The sequence below is a fragment of the Cricetulus griseus genome, chromosome 2 (genome assembly GCF_003668045.3).
Source record: "Cricetulus griseus strain 17A/GY chromosome 2, alternate assembly CriGri-PICRH-1.0, whole genome shotgun sequence".
Classification (NCBI taxonomy): domain Eukaryota; kingdom Metazoa; phylum Chordata; class Mammalia; order Rodentia; family Cricetidae; genus Cricetulus; species Cricetulus griseus.
The window spans coordinates 376,701,617-376,718,788 of NC_048595.1; the positions used below are offsets into that span (position 1 = coordinate 376,701,617).

General features: G+C 43.4%; 1 protein-coding gene across 2 annotated transcripts in view; it reads right to left on the reverse strand.

Moving 5' to 3' along the window:
• Ddx17 (DEAD-box helicase 17) overlaps positions 1-16,526 on the reverse strand; it is a 20,154-nt gene extending 3,628 nt beyond the window's left edge. The window contains exons 1-12 of one of the 2 annotated variants that reach the window (XM_027404014.2): positions 16,267-16,526; positions 13,513-13,663; positions 11,992-12,091; positions 10,987-11,120; positions 10,358-10,423; positions 8,106-8,247; positions 7,594-7,754; positions 7,331-7,503; positions 5,985-6,095; positions 5,541-5,602; positions 4,502-4,561; positions 130-366 (exon numbers count right to left, since the gene is read on the reverse strand). In XM_027404014.2, the coding sequence (XP_027259815.1) occupies positions 130-366; positions 4,502-4,561; positions 5,541-5,602; positions 5,985-6,095; positions 7,331-7,503; positions 7,594-7,754; positions 8,106-8,247; positions 10,358-10,423; positions 10,987-11,120; positions 11,992-12,091; positions 13,513-13,663; positions 16,267-16,316 (1,447 nt within the window). In that variant the 5' untranslated portion in view covers positions 16,317-16,526. Of the gene's footprint in view, positions 1-123; positions 367-4,501; positions 4,562-5,540; positions 5,603-5,984; positions 6,096-7,330; positions 7,504-7,593; positions 7,755-8,105; positions 8,248-10,357; positions 10,424-10,986; positions 11,121-11,991; positions 12,092-13,512; positions 13,664-16,266 lie in introns of both variants that reach the window. The other variant, XM_027404013.2, reaches the window with a different exon arrangement.
• Positions 16,527-17,172: the final 646 nt, after the last annotated feature.

A 17,172-nucleotide genomic window follows, 5' to 3' on the forward strand; every position in this document is an offset into this window, starting at 1 on the left:
CACGAAAACTACTAAGCACTCTGAGTTCCAAGCAAGAGCCTTCATAGATCAAAACAAAAAAACCAAAAAGGCACAATTAGTATTAAGAGTCCTTGGTAGTCCCTGGAAAATTCCAGGACTTACCCTTACCCCCTCCGCCGCCACCACCTCTGTGGTCCACCAGCTGCATCAATTTTGGATTGATGGCCTGATTGGCCTCTTCCAACACTTTGATCAGCTCTCTAGCCTGCTTTAGGTTCCCTGGGGTAAAGAAGGTATAGGCAGTGCCCTTGTTGGTGCTCCGGGCCGTGCGGCCGATTCGGTGAACATAGTCCTCGGAGCTGTTTGGATAGTCATAGTTGATCACAAACTTGACATCTTCCACATCTTCCAAGTCATGACGAGTCATTGTGTAGGTTGGTGTGGCAGAGAGAGAGAAGATAAAGGACATGCCAAGAGGTGGAAAGCACGAATGCAGATGACAGCAAGAGGAGAGAAGATGAAGTTAGTAACCACTCTGAGCAGGTACAAAAAAGACTCATCCCAACAGAGTAAAAGAGGATCAGTGACTCTCAGGACACAAACAGGCACTGCAACTCGATTTGCTATAATCCCACTGGAGTCCCATTTAATACCCCCAAACTCCTGCCTCTTCTGTGACAGTATGCTGACAGGAGCTACACTATGACCAGAGTTCAGACTGACACATTCTAGTGCCACCCCCTTTCAAAGCTGGGATGTATTAGAAATCAGTAACCACCATTAAAGTGCAGGGCCAAATCACTTCTACTCTGTTGGGAGAAGCCTGGTACAGTCTACCAACAACACAATCAACTTACCTTCAGACCAGTCACAGAGCAACATGGAAAGGCACTTCATCTACTCACTACATTCTCAGACTCAACAGTTAGGTTTTTTTCTTGCTCTTGTATTTAAAAAGCAAACCAAAGCCAAAGTACACGCCTATTTTGCGTTGCTTGAACACCCACAGTATCTTTCCCTTTTCAATCACCACAAGAATACATTACACTAAAATTTCACTGTACTACCAAGCCCAGCTTCTCAAGTGAGGTTTTGTTTCTACTCAACTCAAGGTTATTGCAAACTTAGTACTTGTATTAATGATCAGATTGTCTATGTGACCTGGAGATTCACTAGCCAAAGAATGTGGGGCAAACCAGGAAACCTTGAGACACACATTTGATATTCTTCTGTACATGGCTAGGAATTGGGCTGGGTAACCCTAAACTTAAATTATGTAAATGTTAGTGTAATGCTTTCAGCTAAATGTAGTTTTTAACCTACTTAACAAACAAATCTAATAACAGAATCCTCATTTTTTGTGGAAAAAATCTGCATTTTACAAAGAATATTCCGAAAATATCCTAGATAAAACACAGATTTCTGTGATAGAAATAATTAAAAAACATTCTCTGTTTGTTACCAGACCGATGCACACTCCCTCCTCCTTTGGGAAACCGCTGCAGCCGATCCCGTCTCTTTGTCTTTTATATTTGGCGGCCTCCTTTCGAAAACTCCGCCTTCTGACACGGGACCACTGGAGCGCGGGGAGCATGCATCAAGGGTCCGTGGCAGTGAGAAGTCCCCACACACGCTCGCTCTGTGAACTGGCTTAGATGCTTCTCTGTAGCCCCATTTGGTTGCCAAGCGCCGGAGAACCTGGGTTCAGGTAAAAATTTCAGGTCCTCCAACGCCTCCCCCAAGGTAATTGGGGTGATTGTAGAAAAATTAAGAAAAAAGTTACATCCAAAGGGTCAGACTGCATCTATTGCCCAGACTGGATTAATTTCAGGGAAAAGGGGAGATGATTAAAAAACAAAAATTCAGCTGGTTAGGGGCAGGTGAAGTAGGGGCATTATGTCTGTTTCTTATTACAATAAAGGCTCCTCAGTCTTTACTGACCCCTAAAGTCCTGAATCACACCAGAAAGACGAGAAGGCACTTATCACAGGGGGCAGCTTGAGTCTCCGGCTTGGGTCGTTGATGCCACAAAGAAAAAATATTATAGGGCAAGGATGGAAGGGTGGGGTGGGGTGGGGTGGGGTGATAACTCCATAAGCACATCTTCAGAGCTTGGATAATGCTCCTTAGTCACTCGCACTGAGTGACCACAGCAACAGAGCACACTGAATTACTGCACTGGATGCACAGGAGTGTGCTTTCCAAGCAGCAAGCACTGGGGCTCCAGATGCTAATAGCTGGGAGTACTTCTGGAGGGGCTCAATTAAGGGCGGACACGATGCAAGTTCTTCATACTAGAAAGGTGTCCTGTGTGCACACAGCTGACTGAGGCCACCTAAGAGCAAGCACAGAATCTGGTTTTCTCCAGTCCAGGCTGCCCTGAGGTTACTGGTGCACTGCCACAATATTATCTTGCTGTCTTTATAGACGATGCTGTAGCAGGGTAAGAAATGGAAAGTTACATGTTTTGGCCAGTGGCCTGGGAGAACCCGTGGTTTGGGAAGCCCTATGCCATGGCCTGAAACTCCAATCACTAATTGGGAGATCTAAGACTAGCCAGCAGGCTCATCTAGAGTGGCTTCGGGGCCAATGTAGATTTGCCTCAGCCATGTACTGAGTGATCTGCAGCTGATATCAAAGCTTCTGCTAAAAAACAAAACAAAATCAATTCAATACTTTTAGTTCAACAATCTTTAAACAAAAAAGAAAAAGAAAAAAAGAAAAAAAAGCGAAATAAAAAATATCCCAGTGGAAAGGGAACAGTGGTCGCCTGAAGGTGACTATCATGAAACTATGGGAGGCAAAGAACTTACCTGAAGGGATCATTTAAGAGACCATCGCTCCACAGAAGTGAAAAAAGGCCTGGTGACTCAGCTGAAAATAGCACCCCTGTCTATGAGGTAGAAGCCTTCACTTTCCAGGATCTTGTAGGACCTTGGTCAGAATTCTGCCATTGTGGTGGGTTTTCTCCCTCCTTTTGATTTTTACAAGGCAGCAAACAAAGGGGCCCAAAACAAGCACTGATGTTGAGTAACAAGAAACAGACTCAGGCACCTTCCCTCTCCCCTCACTTGAATGAGGGAGGGTGGGATGAAGAGTCTTAAGTTATTCTAATGGCAGCCAATTGATTTTGTTAAAATATGCACGGGGACATAGAACAAAGATTTTTAATTGTCTAGGCAAGATGCACAAAGAAGCTACCAGCACATAGCAAGCCTGTTTTAAAAACCACCATTACTGAAAGCTTTATGCAAATTGCTTTCAGGCTTCTGCCTCCTTTCCCAACAGGCCCAAGTTCTAATGGCAGGGACCCAGACATGACCTCAAAGGGAAGAGACAACTTCCCGCCATGGCTGCAGGTCACTACCTCTGGGAGTTAAAGGGATTAAAAAGCTCCATCACTGCTACATTCAACACTTATCATCATCTCCATGTTAAATTGCACAGGGAAACTTGGTACTTCTCACCTTCCTCAACAGGAAATTAACACATCAATAATGGATTCCTCAATAGAAACGACCCCCATCTCTCTGAAACAAGATCTTGTTATATATATATAACCTAGGTTGGCCTCAAACTATTGATTCTTCTGCCCAAGTCTCTCAAGTGCTGGAATTTGCAAGCATAAACACCCATGGCCAGCTGTAAGAATCTTTTGTGGAGATAGTCTCACAACACAGCCCTAGCTGGTTTCCAGCTCACTGTACACCACGCTGGCCTCAATCTAAAGAAACCTCCTGCCTCTGATTCCCAAGTACTGGGACCAAAGGCATGCATTACCACAACCACCTCGAGTAATCTTATAAATGTTAACATTTTGGGCCAGACTTGTTCAGTTCAAAACAACAGGCCAAAATATCACAGGTTATTTTTATGTATCTTAAATCAAAAGAGTTGAAATTCCAGAAGGACACTTTCAGATTAACATCTTAACCTGGACAATACATTGATGGCCAAATGATGGATAAGGAGAGGGGAAAATTGCCCATCATTCTACTGAAGTAACACCAGGCAATGCAGATTTAATAGAATGACATTATAGTACACACCAATCAAACCCTTTTAAGCAAATGTTCATGGAAGTGGCCTCTATGTTTGTATCTATACTAGATAGACTGGTATAAGGGGAAAACTTACAAGAAACCAGCTTTTGCTAGCTAGGTTTAACTAGGCTCCTTCTATCCAGCCAGAAAACTGAACAAAACCAAAAAGAAATTAAGCTGTAAAATGAATGTATCCCCTCCCTGTAACTTAATAGTCATGTCTAGGCCTTGCTGCAGACCAAAGCCTGTTCTTTAGGAGCCAGATGAGACTCTGAAAATAAAAAGGGGGTGGGTGCGTGGGATGACCTCAGAAAACCCAAAATAATAAAACAATTAAAAAACTCACAAAGGTTAAAAAAAATTGCAGGGAAGGGGATCACACTTATACTCTCTTTTGACTAAACCCATGTACATACAACTCTAAATTTGACATGACAAAAAAATTTGAAAACCAAAAGATACACAAACCACCAACAGAGACACCTATCTATACAAACCTAGCCCTCGGGAGGCTACATCTGTGGCAATGAGGATAGGAGCCTTTCCAGATCGGAACTCTGAAGGGAAAAAAAAAGATGCCAAGTTAGGGAACAGAGGCTATAAAGAACATTGTAAAAGATATGGACTGAAGAAAAATCATTTTCCCACCTACCCAAGACTCATGCCTTTCATAATGTTAGCTCTGTACAGCTCATACTACACCTATTTAATTAAGGAGAAAAAGTATTTTAAGTATTTTTTAAAACGGTGTCTGTGCATGCTGAGTGTAAATGCTCAGAGGCACTGAATCCCCTTGTAGATAGAATTATAGTGGTTGTGAGCCACTCATGGGTGATGTGTCCTCCGAAAGAACAGTATGTATTCTTAATGCTAGGCCATCTCTTCAGCCCCTTTTACTTGAAAATACTTATTTTTATTTATATAACTATGAACTTTAAAGAACTCTGGAGATGTACTGAAAATGCCCAGGGTTCAATTAACTAAAATTAGGCTAGGTGAACTTTGATCTACAAATACAATCTAGTATAATACTTTTGCAAACAAAACTGCTTGGGGAACACAGCCAGGCCAGTTCTGTCTATGACCACTTGTTTTTGTGTAGAAATCACCCAACCCATTATTTGATGAACAAAGCCCCAGATAATCTATTATCTGGTTCTTTATAAACAGGGGGTGGGCTGGGCAGTGGTGGCACATGCCTTTAATCCCAGCAGTTGGGAGGCAAAGGCAGGCAGATATCTGTGAGTTTAGACCAGCCTGGTCTACAGAGCCAGTGCCAAAATAGGGTTCAAAGCTACACAGAGAAACCCTGCTACACACACACACACACACACACACACACACACACACACACACACACACACACACACAGAGGGAGGACAAATAGGTGTCAAAAAACTATTGTGCTAGGCACAGAAGAATACATTTTTAATCCTAGCAACATCTAGGAGGCAGAGACAGATGGATTTCTGTGAGTTCAAGGGCAGCCTGATCTATAGCAAGATCCTATCTCAAAATGCTTTGTCTTATTCTTACCATTAAGTACCCAATCTCTTTCTGGTTGACTCTTGTCTCCATGGATACACATAGCTGGCCAACTATCAGAAGAAAATTACATATTAGAAATCTTTACAAAAGTCTTAGTACTCAATTTTGATCAAGTTCTTTAAGCTACATAATAGTTATACATACACATCAGGCTAAAATACCATACATACATACATGTTCTAAACCATTGCTACAACCCTTTAATACAGTTCCTGTGGTGACCCCCCAGCATAAAATTATTTCATTGATACTCCATTAACTAACTTTGCTACTGTTATGAATCATAATGTAAATATCTGGTATGAAGGATATCTTATATGCAACCACTGTGTGAAAGGGTTGTCTGACACTTCCCCTGGCCCACACACATAAAGATCATGACCTATAGGTTGAGAAACACTTGACATAAAGCTACCTATGTGCTGTACTCACCCATCTCTGCGCATCCTTCGAGTGAGGTCATCACAGCGTCTCTTTGTCTCCACAAATATTATAGTCTTATTTTCTTTTTCTGCCATGATTTCCTCCATCAGTTGGATCAATCTGAAAAGACCAAACAATGCAGCCTCACACAGTAAAAGTCCTTCCTGTACATCAAACACAGATGCTATTAACTCCCAAAGTTTAGATTGTGGTGGAACATGCCTATAATACCAGTATCACTTGGGAGGCTGAAGCAGAATGGAGAATTCAAGAGGGAACCTCAGCTACATAACAAGAACCTTCTCTTCCAAAAGAAGATCTCAAATCTAACTTTGTTTTTCAAGGGGTCATAGTGTAGCCCTAGCTGTCCTGGAACTCACTCTGTAGATCAGGCTGGCCTCTGGGATTAATTAAAGGTCTGCACCACCACACCCAGCCTGGTCACAGATACTTTAATCTACATCTAGTATTTTTTAAGAAAAAAATAATTCAGTAACTGAAGGGATTAATGTTTTTGCTGCTCTTACAGAGGGGACGGACACTGGCTGTGGACATGCACTATGGGTGGCTCACAACCATCTATAATTCTAGCCCCAGGGGATCCCAATTCTTTTCTTGCCTTTATGAGCATGGCGCAGGAACACAAACAAAAACTGTGGTTACAATATTTGACCAGTATGCATGATGCCCTGGGTTGAATCCCCAACAACACATAAAGTGTGGTGGCATATGCCAGCCAGCACATGGGAGGCAGCTCTAAGCCATCTTGTCACACCTCGAGCTCCAGGACTGCCAAAGATACATACACGTTTCACACACATAAATAAAATCAAATTCCAACTAATCCACACTAGATTCAAGCAAATCTGATTTGATACTATTCCTATCTCAAAAATCAGACAAGGAGGCAATGAGAAGTAAACCTTAAACCTGCCTTAAAACTATACAGCTGGCATTTAAAAAGCCTGGATTCAACTCCAAGGATCCAAGATCATTGCGCATTTAACTACAATGCGCCAATGAATGACACACAAAGGATGTGTTCAACCTAAAAAAACCCTGGCATTTTAGCTCTGGTATAGTACAGCTTGTAATTCTAGCAATTTAGAGGCTGAGAAGGAGGACCATGAGTTTGAGGGCAACCTTAGGATATCTAGTGCAGCCCTGTCTCAAAAATAATTCAAACTGCCAGACGTTAGTGGCACATGCCTTTAGTCCTACCACTCAGGAGGCAGACGCAGGCGAATCCCTGTGAGCTTGAGGCCAGCCTGGTTTACAAAACTACACAGAGAAACCCTGTCTCGAAAAACCATTAAAAAAACAAACAAACAAGATAATGAAGTATTCTTTCATACTTGTGATCTTTTTCACTTTCCATACAGACATCCACAATCTGCAAGATGTTGTGGTTGGCACTCAACTCCAGATTGCCCACATTGATCTGGGTGTAATCACGCAGGAAGTCCTCTGCAAGCTGCCTTACTTCCTTTGGCCAGGTTGCACTCCACATCAGTGTCTGCCGGTCAGGCTATCAGGAAATGAAGGTTTTCCTTTATATTAAGGAACTATATGACAGGCAAAAAGGTAAAAATATTAATGAAGTATCAGCTTTACGAACCCTGATTTGGTCAACAATTTTACGGATCTGGGGCTCAAAGCCCATATCAAGCATTCGGTCAGCTTCATCCAACACAAGGTAAGTACACCTGCGAAGGTTTGTCTTTCCTGACTCCAGAAAATCTATTAGGCGCCCAGGAGTGGCTATGCAAATCTCAACACCTGGAAAAAAAAATTAAAGATATAGCCCATGAAGAACCCTTTCTTATAAACTATCCAAACCTCAGTAAACAGAAACTAAGACCCAACAGCCCTGGTAGCTGCATCCACTGTCACAGCAGCTGTTAAACCTACAGTATCTGAAGAGCATGACGTAAGGAGACTTCACAAGAGTAGGTTAAGGATCTCCAGCCACCAGCTGCTCTCCACAAAGTAGCTAACAGAACTGCATCCCAAGAATTTCTACACTACTGAAAATACTGAATTTCCTTACAAGAACCCATTTTGCTCAATTTTATTTACAAGAATTGGCAAAGAATAAAAACAATTTTTTTTTTTTTTTTTTTTTTTTACCTCTCTCCAAGTCTCGAATCTGGGGACCTTTAGGAGCACCTCCATAAATGCATGTACTCTTCAACCTAGAACACTTTCCATAATCATCAGCCACCTGCTGCACCTGCTGAGCAAGTTCTCTAGTAGGAGCCAGCACTAAACACTGAAACAAAGTGGGGGGGAAGCAAATAAACTTGAGACAACCACTCCAAGTTTAACAAAAAACAAACAAACAAAACCAAAAAAACAAAAACCCCAATAACCCTAAGAACCAAAAGGTAGTCTAATTCCCCCTTATTGTCCAATAAAGAGGATCTTATATACTCTCTAGCCTTTAGCTATGTAGCTGAGGAAGACCTTGAAGTTCCTTCTGACCCTCCTGTTTCTACCTAACTAGTACAGAATTAAAGACATGCACTATCACACTTAGTTTTGTATTACCTACTTTTAACCTTACAAGATGAACAATCAGCATAAAACATATCCATGTGTCGCTGGGCGGTGGTGGCCTACGCCTTTAATCCCAGCACTCGGGAGGCAGAGGCAGGTGGATCTCTGCTGTCAGATTGAGACCAGCCTGGTTTACAAAGCAAATTCAGAGACATTCAGGGCTGTTACAGAGAAACACTGTGTGTGTGGGGCGACGGCTCAGGAATGACACAAGACAATTCATGCAACAAAATTATAAATACCAGCAGGGAATACAGATAAAAGTTAAGCTTGGAGAGATGCCTCAATAGTTAAGAACATTGGCTGCTCTCTACTGTCTGTGACTCCAGTTCTGGAGGATCTTACACTCTCACTCACAGACATACATGCAGGCAAAACACAATGCACATAAAATTAAACGAAGGAAAAAAAAAAAAAAAAAAAGGCCAGGCGGTGGTGGTGGCACATGCCTTTACTCCACTGAGTTCAAGGCTAGCCTGGTCTACAGAGTTCCAGGACTGGCTCTAAAGCTAGACAGTGAAACACTGTCTTGAACCCGCCCCCCCAAAGGCTGGAGACATGGCTCATGGGTTAAGAGCACACTGGCAAGTAAGGATGCTTGCATCAGACAGGGACATGGTGGTATGCACCTATAATCCCAGCACAGAAGGGCAGAGAAAGGATGATCTCTGAGCCTATTCTACATAAAAAAAAAAAAAAAGAAGCTTGCCCAAGTTTGAAAACTTGAACTGAGACCCACATGATGGGAAGACTTGACCCTAACAAGTTGACCCCCTGACTTGCACAGAATATGGTGGCATGTACCTGCTCCCTACAGAAAAATAACCAAAACTAATAAAAATGAGCAACCCAGCATTGTGTTTGCAGCTGTGGATATAGGCCAGTGGTTAAATACTTACCTATACCATGCATCAGGCCCTAAGTTCAACCCCCAGTACAAAAAACAAACCCTAAAACAAAGGCTTGTACTTGAATTGTTGCAAAGATTGGTTCAAAGGCTAGGTACAAGGAAGCAGAGTTTCTTAGCACACACAAGGGCACAAGTTAACTACCCAGAATCACAAACAGGAAAGACGAAGAATGCCTCAAATTCACACTGTCATTTCATGGCTGTGTAACTTTGGGTAAGTTATTTAATTCCAAGTAAGATGGCCAGTACCAAGCAGGGCAGTGGTGGTACATGCCCAATTTAATCCCTGCACTTGGGAGGCAGAGGCAGAGTTTGAGACCCAGCCTGGTCTACAAAAGCGAGTTCCAGGAAACCCTGCCTCAAAAAGCAAAAAACAAAACAACAACAACAAAAAAAGGATGGGCTAGAGCCACTTCTACATACGGAGAAAAGGGTTAAGAATTAAATTGGGGCAGGGGCTGGAGAGATGATTCAGTGGTTAAGAGCACTGGCCCTATATCCAGAGTACTTAGGTTCAATTCCTAACAACCACACTGTATATAACAACTGTCTGTAACTCCACTTCCAGGGGATTAAATGCCCTCTTCTGGTCTCCATGGCACCAAACACTCCCCAACCCCCGGGGAAAACACCCATAAACGTTTTTTTTTTTGTTTTTTGAAGATAGGGTTTCTCTGCGCAGCTTTGGAGTCTATCCTGGCACTTGCTCTGGAGACCAGGCTGGCTTTGAACTCACAGAGATCTGCCTGCCTCTGCCTCCCAAGTGCTGGGATTAAAGGCATGCACCACCAACACCCGGCTCCATAATTTTTTTTTTAAAAAAGTAATTAAATTGGGTTTTAGGCACAGTGCCTAAAACAACTTATCATTCAATGTAGTTATTTTTAAAAATTATAAATTGTAGCACACTTACAATTGGACCATCTCCTCTTTCCAAGTATGGCTGGTGGTTTATATGAACAATCGCAGGCAGCAAATACTGAGGAGGAACAAGAATCAAAAATGTCATAAAAACCCAAGCCATTATCGTAACGATTCTAATTTAAATCAGTAATTAACAATGCCCTAATAGAAAGTGAGAAAACTAGAACATATTACCACATTCAAGTACAATGTAAACATACAGCTAAAATACTGAACATATAGTATTTTATTTTTTGGCCTTCTTGGGACAGTGTCTAACTATGTAGCTCTGGCTACCCTGGAACTTCACTGCATAGATCAAACTGGCTTCCAACTCAAAGGTCCATCTGCCTGTCTCTGCCTCCCAAGTACAGTCATTAAAGGTGTGCCCCACCATGCCCAGCTTTCACACAGTATTTTAACTGTGAGTCTAAGAACTGAGAAAATGTGAGCTGGGTATGATAGCTTACAACTTTAATCCCAGCCCTTGGGAGGCAGTAGGGACAGGCAGTTCTCTGGTTGGAGCTACCCGGTGAAACCCTATGGGGGGATGGGGGCGGGCAACATGGGACCAGAGAAAATGTAAGAAAACTAGGCTAATAAAGTAAGTTACTACAATGTCAAAGACTTGGTACCTACCGCCAATGTCTTCCCAGAACCAGTCTGTGCAATGCCAACCATATCCCGGCCACTAAGAGCCAAAGGAAATCCCTGGCACTGAATGGGAGTTGGTTCTGTAAAATGCTGATCCATCAGCACATCCATCACATACTCTGAAAAAAAGTGAATGCATTATTACTTTTACTAGCAAAACTAAGGACACTCATGAAGTCTTAAAAGTAGCAGTTAAGACTAGCAGTGGTGACACATACCTTTGGTCTTGAAATCCAAAAAAGTGGCAGTTACTTAATTTAAGACTTACTTGAATTTATCAAAAACTCAATGTCTTGTCAGTTCACTACTACCTTTGAGAACTACCATCCTAATTTAGCTAACAGCACAGGCCCAAGAGTCACTTACTGTTCCCAAAGTTCATACTATATCATAGAAGCAGTATTTGGCTGCTGTGTAAAACACCAAGGGCAAAATACCAGTGTACGTATTGGCATTAAAAGAAATGCAGAAACTGGGTAGTGGTGAAGCACACCAGCATTTGGGAGGCAGAGACAGGTGATCTCTTTTGAGTTCAAAGCCAGAGCTGTTACACAGAGAAACCCTGTCTCAAAAACAAAACAAAACAAGCCCAAAGCTGAGATGGCTCAGCTGTCAATAGTTCTTGCAGAATGAGTTTGTGAAGATCGGAGGAGAGCTTGGTGGAGCGGGCTTTCTCCTTTCTTGTTTATATGGGTTCCAAAGTCAGGACTTTCACCAATTGAGCCATTCTCATTCACACACACCCCACCCCCACCCCATTGGTTTCTCTGTGTAGCCCTGGATGTCCTGGAACTCACTCTGTAGACCAGGCTGGCCTCAAACTCAGGAGATCTGCCTGCTAAGTGCTAGAATTAAAGGTGTGAGCAATCACCGTCTGTCTACTACTATCTTTCCTTTATAAAAGGTTTCTTTTTGTGTTTCAACAAAATCCCAAGCCTTTCAAAACCTTCAAGCAACCTACCACTTAATGTAGGATTAAAGAACACTTACGTGGGAAATTAGCATGATGGAAGGCAAAGACAGGTTTTGGACAAACATCTCCCCCTCTCACTGTAATCTCTTTCTTTCGCCGCAGCTCATCAACTTCATACTATTGGGGGGGGGGGGGAAGAAAGACAATAAAAGCTCTTTTCAATTTAAAAGCTTTATTATCACACAATGATAAATATGAATACTTTTTACACAAGTTCAAGTTTGTGATGCACATGAGCAAAAGGCTCCATTTTCCATAGGAGAAAAACCTCTCAAGAGTAATTCCTAGCCAGGATAGGTAGTACTGTGTAATCCCAGTACAGCAGCAGAAGGATCAGCTCAAGTTCAAAGCTAACCATATCTACAAAACAATTCCAGACCAGTCAGGGTTACTTAGTGAGACAGTTTACTACAAACAGCTAACTTCTACTTAAAACTAGGAAGAGAATATGTGGAACTTGGGTCCAAATGCTCTTTCCATCATATAATTTTTCTGGACTAGCAATGATTTTCTGGGTAGAATACACTATCAGGTGTTAAAAGCACAAAGTTAATTTATTTTAAAAACTCATTTTATGAGGGTGTAGCTCAATGGTAGAGTTTAAGCTTTACAAGCACGTGGTGCTAGGTTTGAGCTCAGCACCGCTAAAAGAAAATTAGCTCAATGATTGATAACTTGCCTTTATGAACAAAGGTCAGGGTTTGACTGAAGAATATCACAAACCAAGTATGCCTACCCGTGCCTGAAAGTAACCCTGGCATTCATAAGCTGAAGTAGCAGGATAGCAAGTTAAAGGCCAGCCTAGAACTACATGGTGAGACCATACCACAAATAGAATAGTTTTAGCACATAAGAATCAAAACAAAATCCAAAGGTAAGCCAGCCACAGTGGTGTTTTTTAATCCCAGCATTCAGATGCAGGTGGATCTGAGTCTGGGGCCAGCTTGGCTACATAGTAGGTTCCAGGCCAGAGCTACAAATCAAGATCCTGTCTCAAAAAAAAAAAAAAAAAAAGAAAAGAAAAAGAAAACAAAACAACAACAAAAAACATAAACAAAAAACTTTAAAATACATTAAAATGAGCCGAGTGGTGGTGGCAACCAACTACCTTTCTTCCCATGGCTTGGGAGGCAGAGGCAGGAGACCTACAGAGTGAGTTGTTCCATCCAGGATAACAGTGACTATACAGAGAAACCATGTCTCAAAGAAGCAACAAGATAACAAACAAAAAACACAACACTGCCAGGCAGTGGTGGTGCACACCTTTAATCTCAGCACTTGGGGGGGGAAGAGGCAGGAAGATCTCATTAAGTACAAGGCCAGCCTGGTCTACAAAGTGAGTTCCAGGACAGCTAGGGCTGTTACACAGAGGAGCCCCCCCCCAATACAATACATGACAAAAAACAAACAAAAAACAAAAACACCACACCCCAAAGAGAAAACAAAAGACCTACAACATATTAAAAAGATCTGCCCTAATCTAAAATAAAATACACAAGCTGCTTTACACACCCCTACTCACCACCCCCCCTTCTTACCGGAGTCAATCTTGCTACTTCTGGATGTTCCACATAAAAATTCTTCTCAAACTTGGGGAGTTCACTCAAATCCCACTTCTTTTTACGTAACCGCTCCCCGGGATTACCAAACTTTTTCGGGGGAAGACCACTGCCACCTCTTGCTCCAAACCTAGAGACACCAGAAAATGCTGATTCATTAGTACCCATATCTCATGTGACAGAGAAAAGGCATGTGAAGTGATGGTTTCTGGAAAGCCCTTTTGAAAGACCATTCATCTTACTATAATCTCAATGTCCAGCATAGATTCTGGACCTGACAAGGCTTGAATTCTAAGTCTGAAACTTACTATGTATATGTACTCTGGGAACAAACTTTACTTCTTTGAACCTTAGTTTTCTATGCAGAGGACAGCACTGCCACTGACTTATCCATTTAGCAAAATCACTGGCTACCAACCCCAGTGTAGTTTTTTAAGTGGTACTAGAGATTCTGCAATAGAATAAAACCAAGTTTGTGGACTTAGCCAACTTCCCCCACTTGCTGTGGCAAGCACTTCTCAATGATCTGCAAACTACCAGGACATAAGGAACTAGCGTTCACCTTTAGTGTATTCAAAAGAACCAGAACAAAGAGTTGTAATCCTTTCCTCTCTAGCCTTCATCTTTCTTTTCTTTTTTGAGATAGGGTTTTCCTGTGTAGCTTTGTAGAAGAGGCTGGCCTCGAACTCAAGAGATCAACCTGTCTCTGCCTCCCGAGTGCTGGGATCAAAGGCGTGCGCCACCACTGCCTGGCCTTATGTCTTTTTTTTTTTTTTAATACCCTTTACAATAAACAGGTAAGTCAAACAAGAATACAGATACAGCCACTTGCATGAAAATAGAAACTAATTGTTCCTAGAATAATCCAAATATCACCCTTATCTGCCTTACTATGTAAAAGTAGAGGGCTTTATTTTGATGATATTCAAATAGGACATTTTAAAATCTCATTTCCTTATTCCCTGTCAAACACTACAGACTCAGAAAATTCAGTGATAGCTACTTTGAAGAATTTCAATTTCGAGACCAGCCAGTTTGGGGAGAGGTGGGGCAAAATCTACAATCTAAAACCCTCTTCTGTCACTGTCTGGTGTAGTAGTAGGTCTACACTTGTGATCCTACAACTTGGACACTGAAACGAGGCACATTCTAGGCCAAATGGGGCAGATTAAGACACACATTGGATATTTCATTCAGTAGGCAGAACTGAAGTAACTTATTCATATCACTGCTGAACCAACACAACAGAAAAACATATAGAGCCAAGTACCCCCATCAGCCCCCTTTCCAAAGGCCCTGACTTTCAGTTCAATCAGTGAAAGAGCTTCTGAGTTGGCCATTCCACTCCACTTGCAAAATTCTCAGCACAATTTTCAAACACCCAAGAAATAGAAAGCCAGGTTTTTTCAGTCTTGCAAAAATGGCCCAAACCCAATTTTAAGAGTTTTTTTTTTTTTTAGCCTAACTCAATTGAGTTTAATGTGGCACCTATTCTTGCTGTAATCTAGTACTGCTTCAATCTTTCTTTCTTTCTTTTTTTTCTAGACAGGGTTTCTCTGTGTAGCCCTGGCTGTCCTGGAACTCACTCTGTAGACCACGCTGGCCTCAAACTCACAGAGATCTGCCTGCCTCTGCCTCCCAACTGGTGGTAATCAAAGGTACACGGCATCTCAGGCTGGCTAACGCTGCTTGAATCTTGATCAAGAAAAAGATTAAGCTTCTAAAATTAAGATACCTTTACAAACCTAACTAAATTTTCTTTCCTTCTACAAGCAACCCCACACCTAGTACTTTGGAAACCATTCCCTTACTTTGACACAAAACCCACCGTAGCCCAGGCAGGCCTGGGTAACCAAGCTCCTGCTTTGATCTCTAGTGATGGGACCACTGGCCTGGACCACCTCAAGAGGTTCTCTTGGTTTCAATAGCTTTGTTACTTAAGACTTTTTCTTTCTCCCTTTGAGGCAGGGTCTCACTATGTAGCTGTGGCTGTCCTGGAACTCATAATGTAGAACTCACAAGAGATCTACCCATCTCTACCTCCTCAGTGCTGGGATTAGAGGTGAGCACAACCTCAAACAGCCAAGACTTTATTGCATCCAAATATAAAGCACCCGAAGTTTATCTAGATGTGAATTGTTTCTTTTATCTAGGAGTCAGGAACAATGTTGGCATACAGCTTTTAGGCGTACTGATTCCTGGGCAAAATTCAAGAATTTTTCTAGCAACAAAACACTAAGCTTCCTGATTGTGTATGTGTGTGTATATACATACATACATATATATGTATATATATTTTTTCATCCCCTAGCTTAGGCCTTAAGGTTAATTCTGCAGTAGAATTGGATCCTTAAGAGGCAATAAATAAAAATGTCGCCTGCACTTCTGGATCTCTCAACTCCAATGTGTTTCCAATGAACCAAAATATGACCGAAGAGGAGTTAAGACCTCATTTACAATCAGAAAAGGCCTTTTCGACTGCAGTCCCGCTAAAGGGGATGCCTGGAGACATAACGGAAAGGAAACCATCCGGGTTCTTTCCGGACAGACACTGCGGCGTGCAGGGACCAGATGAGCTGCAAGGCCAAGCGAGGCGACACGACTGGCCTGCCACCTCCGAGCCACGACGGCAGTGCGCAGAGGGGCCCGCCCGGGCCCGAGGCCCGCGCACCGCCGCCATTGTACGTCGCGAGCCGCGGGCTACCCCGCCCCCCGCCTGCACCTCCCCCTTACCCTCCACGGTCTCGGTCCCGGTCCCGGTCCCCAAAGCCGCCTCCGCGCATGGTCCCAAACGGGTAAAGATCTGGGAGCGGGGCACGGATGGCCGAGCTGGGGAGGGCCTGCGGCTCCGGTCTAGTGACGACCGATGGTGGCGGCGCCTCCGCTGTTGGGGCGGCGGCAGGCGCGGCGCTCTCTCGCTCCGACGCGCTGTCTCCCGTCGCAGACGCCACCGTCGCCGCCTCTCTCGTCGGAGACGGTAGCAAAACACAGAGAATCGGGGTTGTTAGTGCAGTGGGGAGATTTGGTCACGCTCAAACCGGGCGGTGCCACGGTTTAGGCGTCTCCTTTCCTTCCCAGCGACTGCACAAAATGGCGGCGGCGCTGAGACTGCTCCAACTTAACGCTACGCACGGCCGAGACGCTACGTAAACAGCGTCTGGAGGAGCCCGAGGGCTCGGCTCGGTGCTATAGACATTCTAGGAAGCGTTTTACGTCCGTGACGGAGATGGGTGCCCTTGGCGGTCCACCTAAATAAGGCAGTGTACGTAACTGGCGTACCGTTCTCGCGCCGCCAACTCTAGAACGTGGGCTGGGGGTGGGGCGCGCCTCCGGCGCAACGTAACATTGTTTGCGTGGTTGGCCGGCCCACTATTACGATGATGCGCAGTCTTCGTAGCGCATTCTGTTTAGAGAATAGACTTTTCCCAGCATTCCGAGCTCAAACGGCACTTGAGGCTGGCCTTGTGCAGACACAATAGCTGCCCTCCATGTTGTCTGGTCAGGTTTCGGGGGTCTGTGGTATAGAATCTGAGTGGCCTTGGCCCCTCGCCTCGCCGCCCCGGGTTCGCCAAGCTAGGAGCGCATGCCAGCGCCATTTTCTTCCGTTGCTTTTCGCCTAGCTGGCGCCGCAGCCATGTT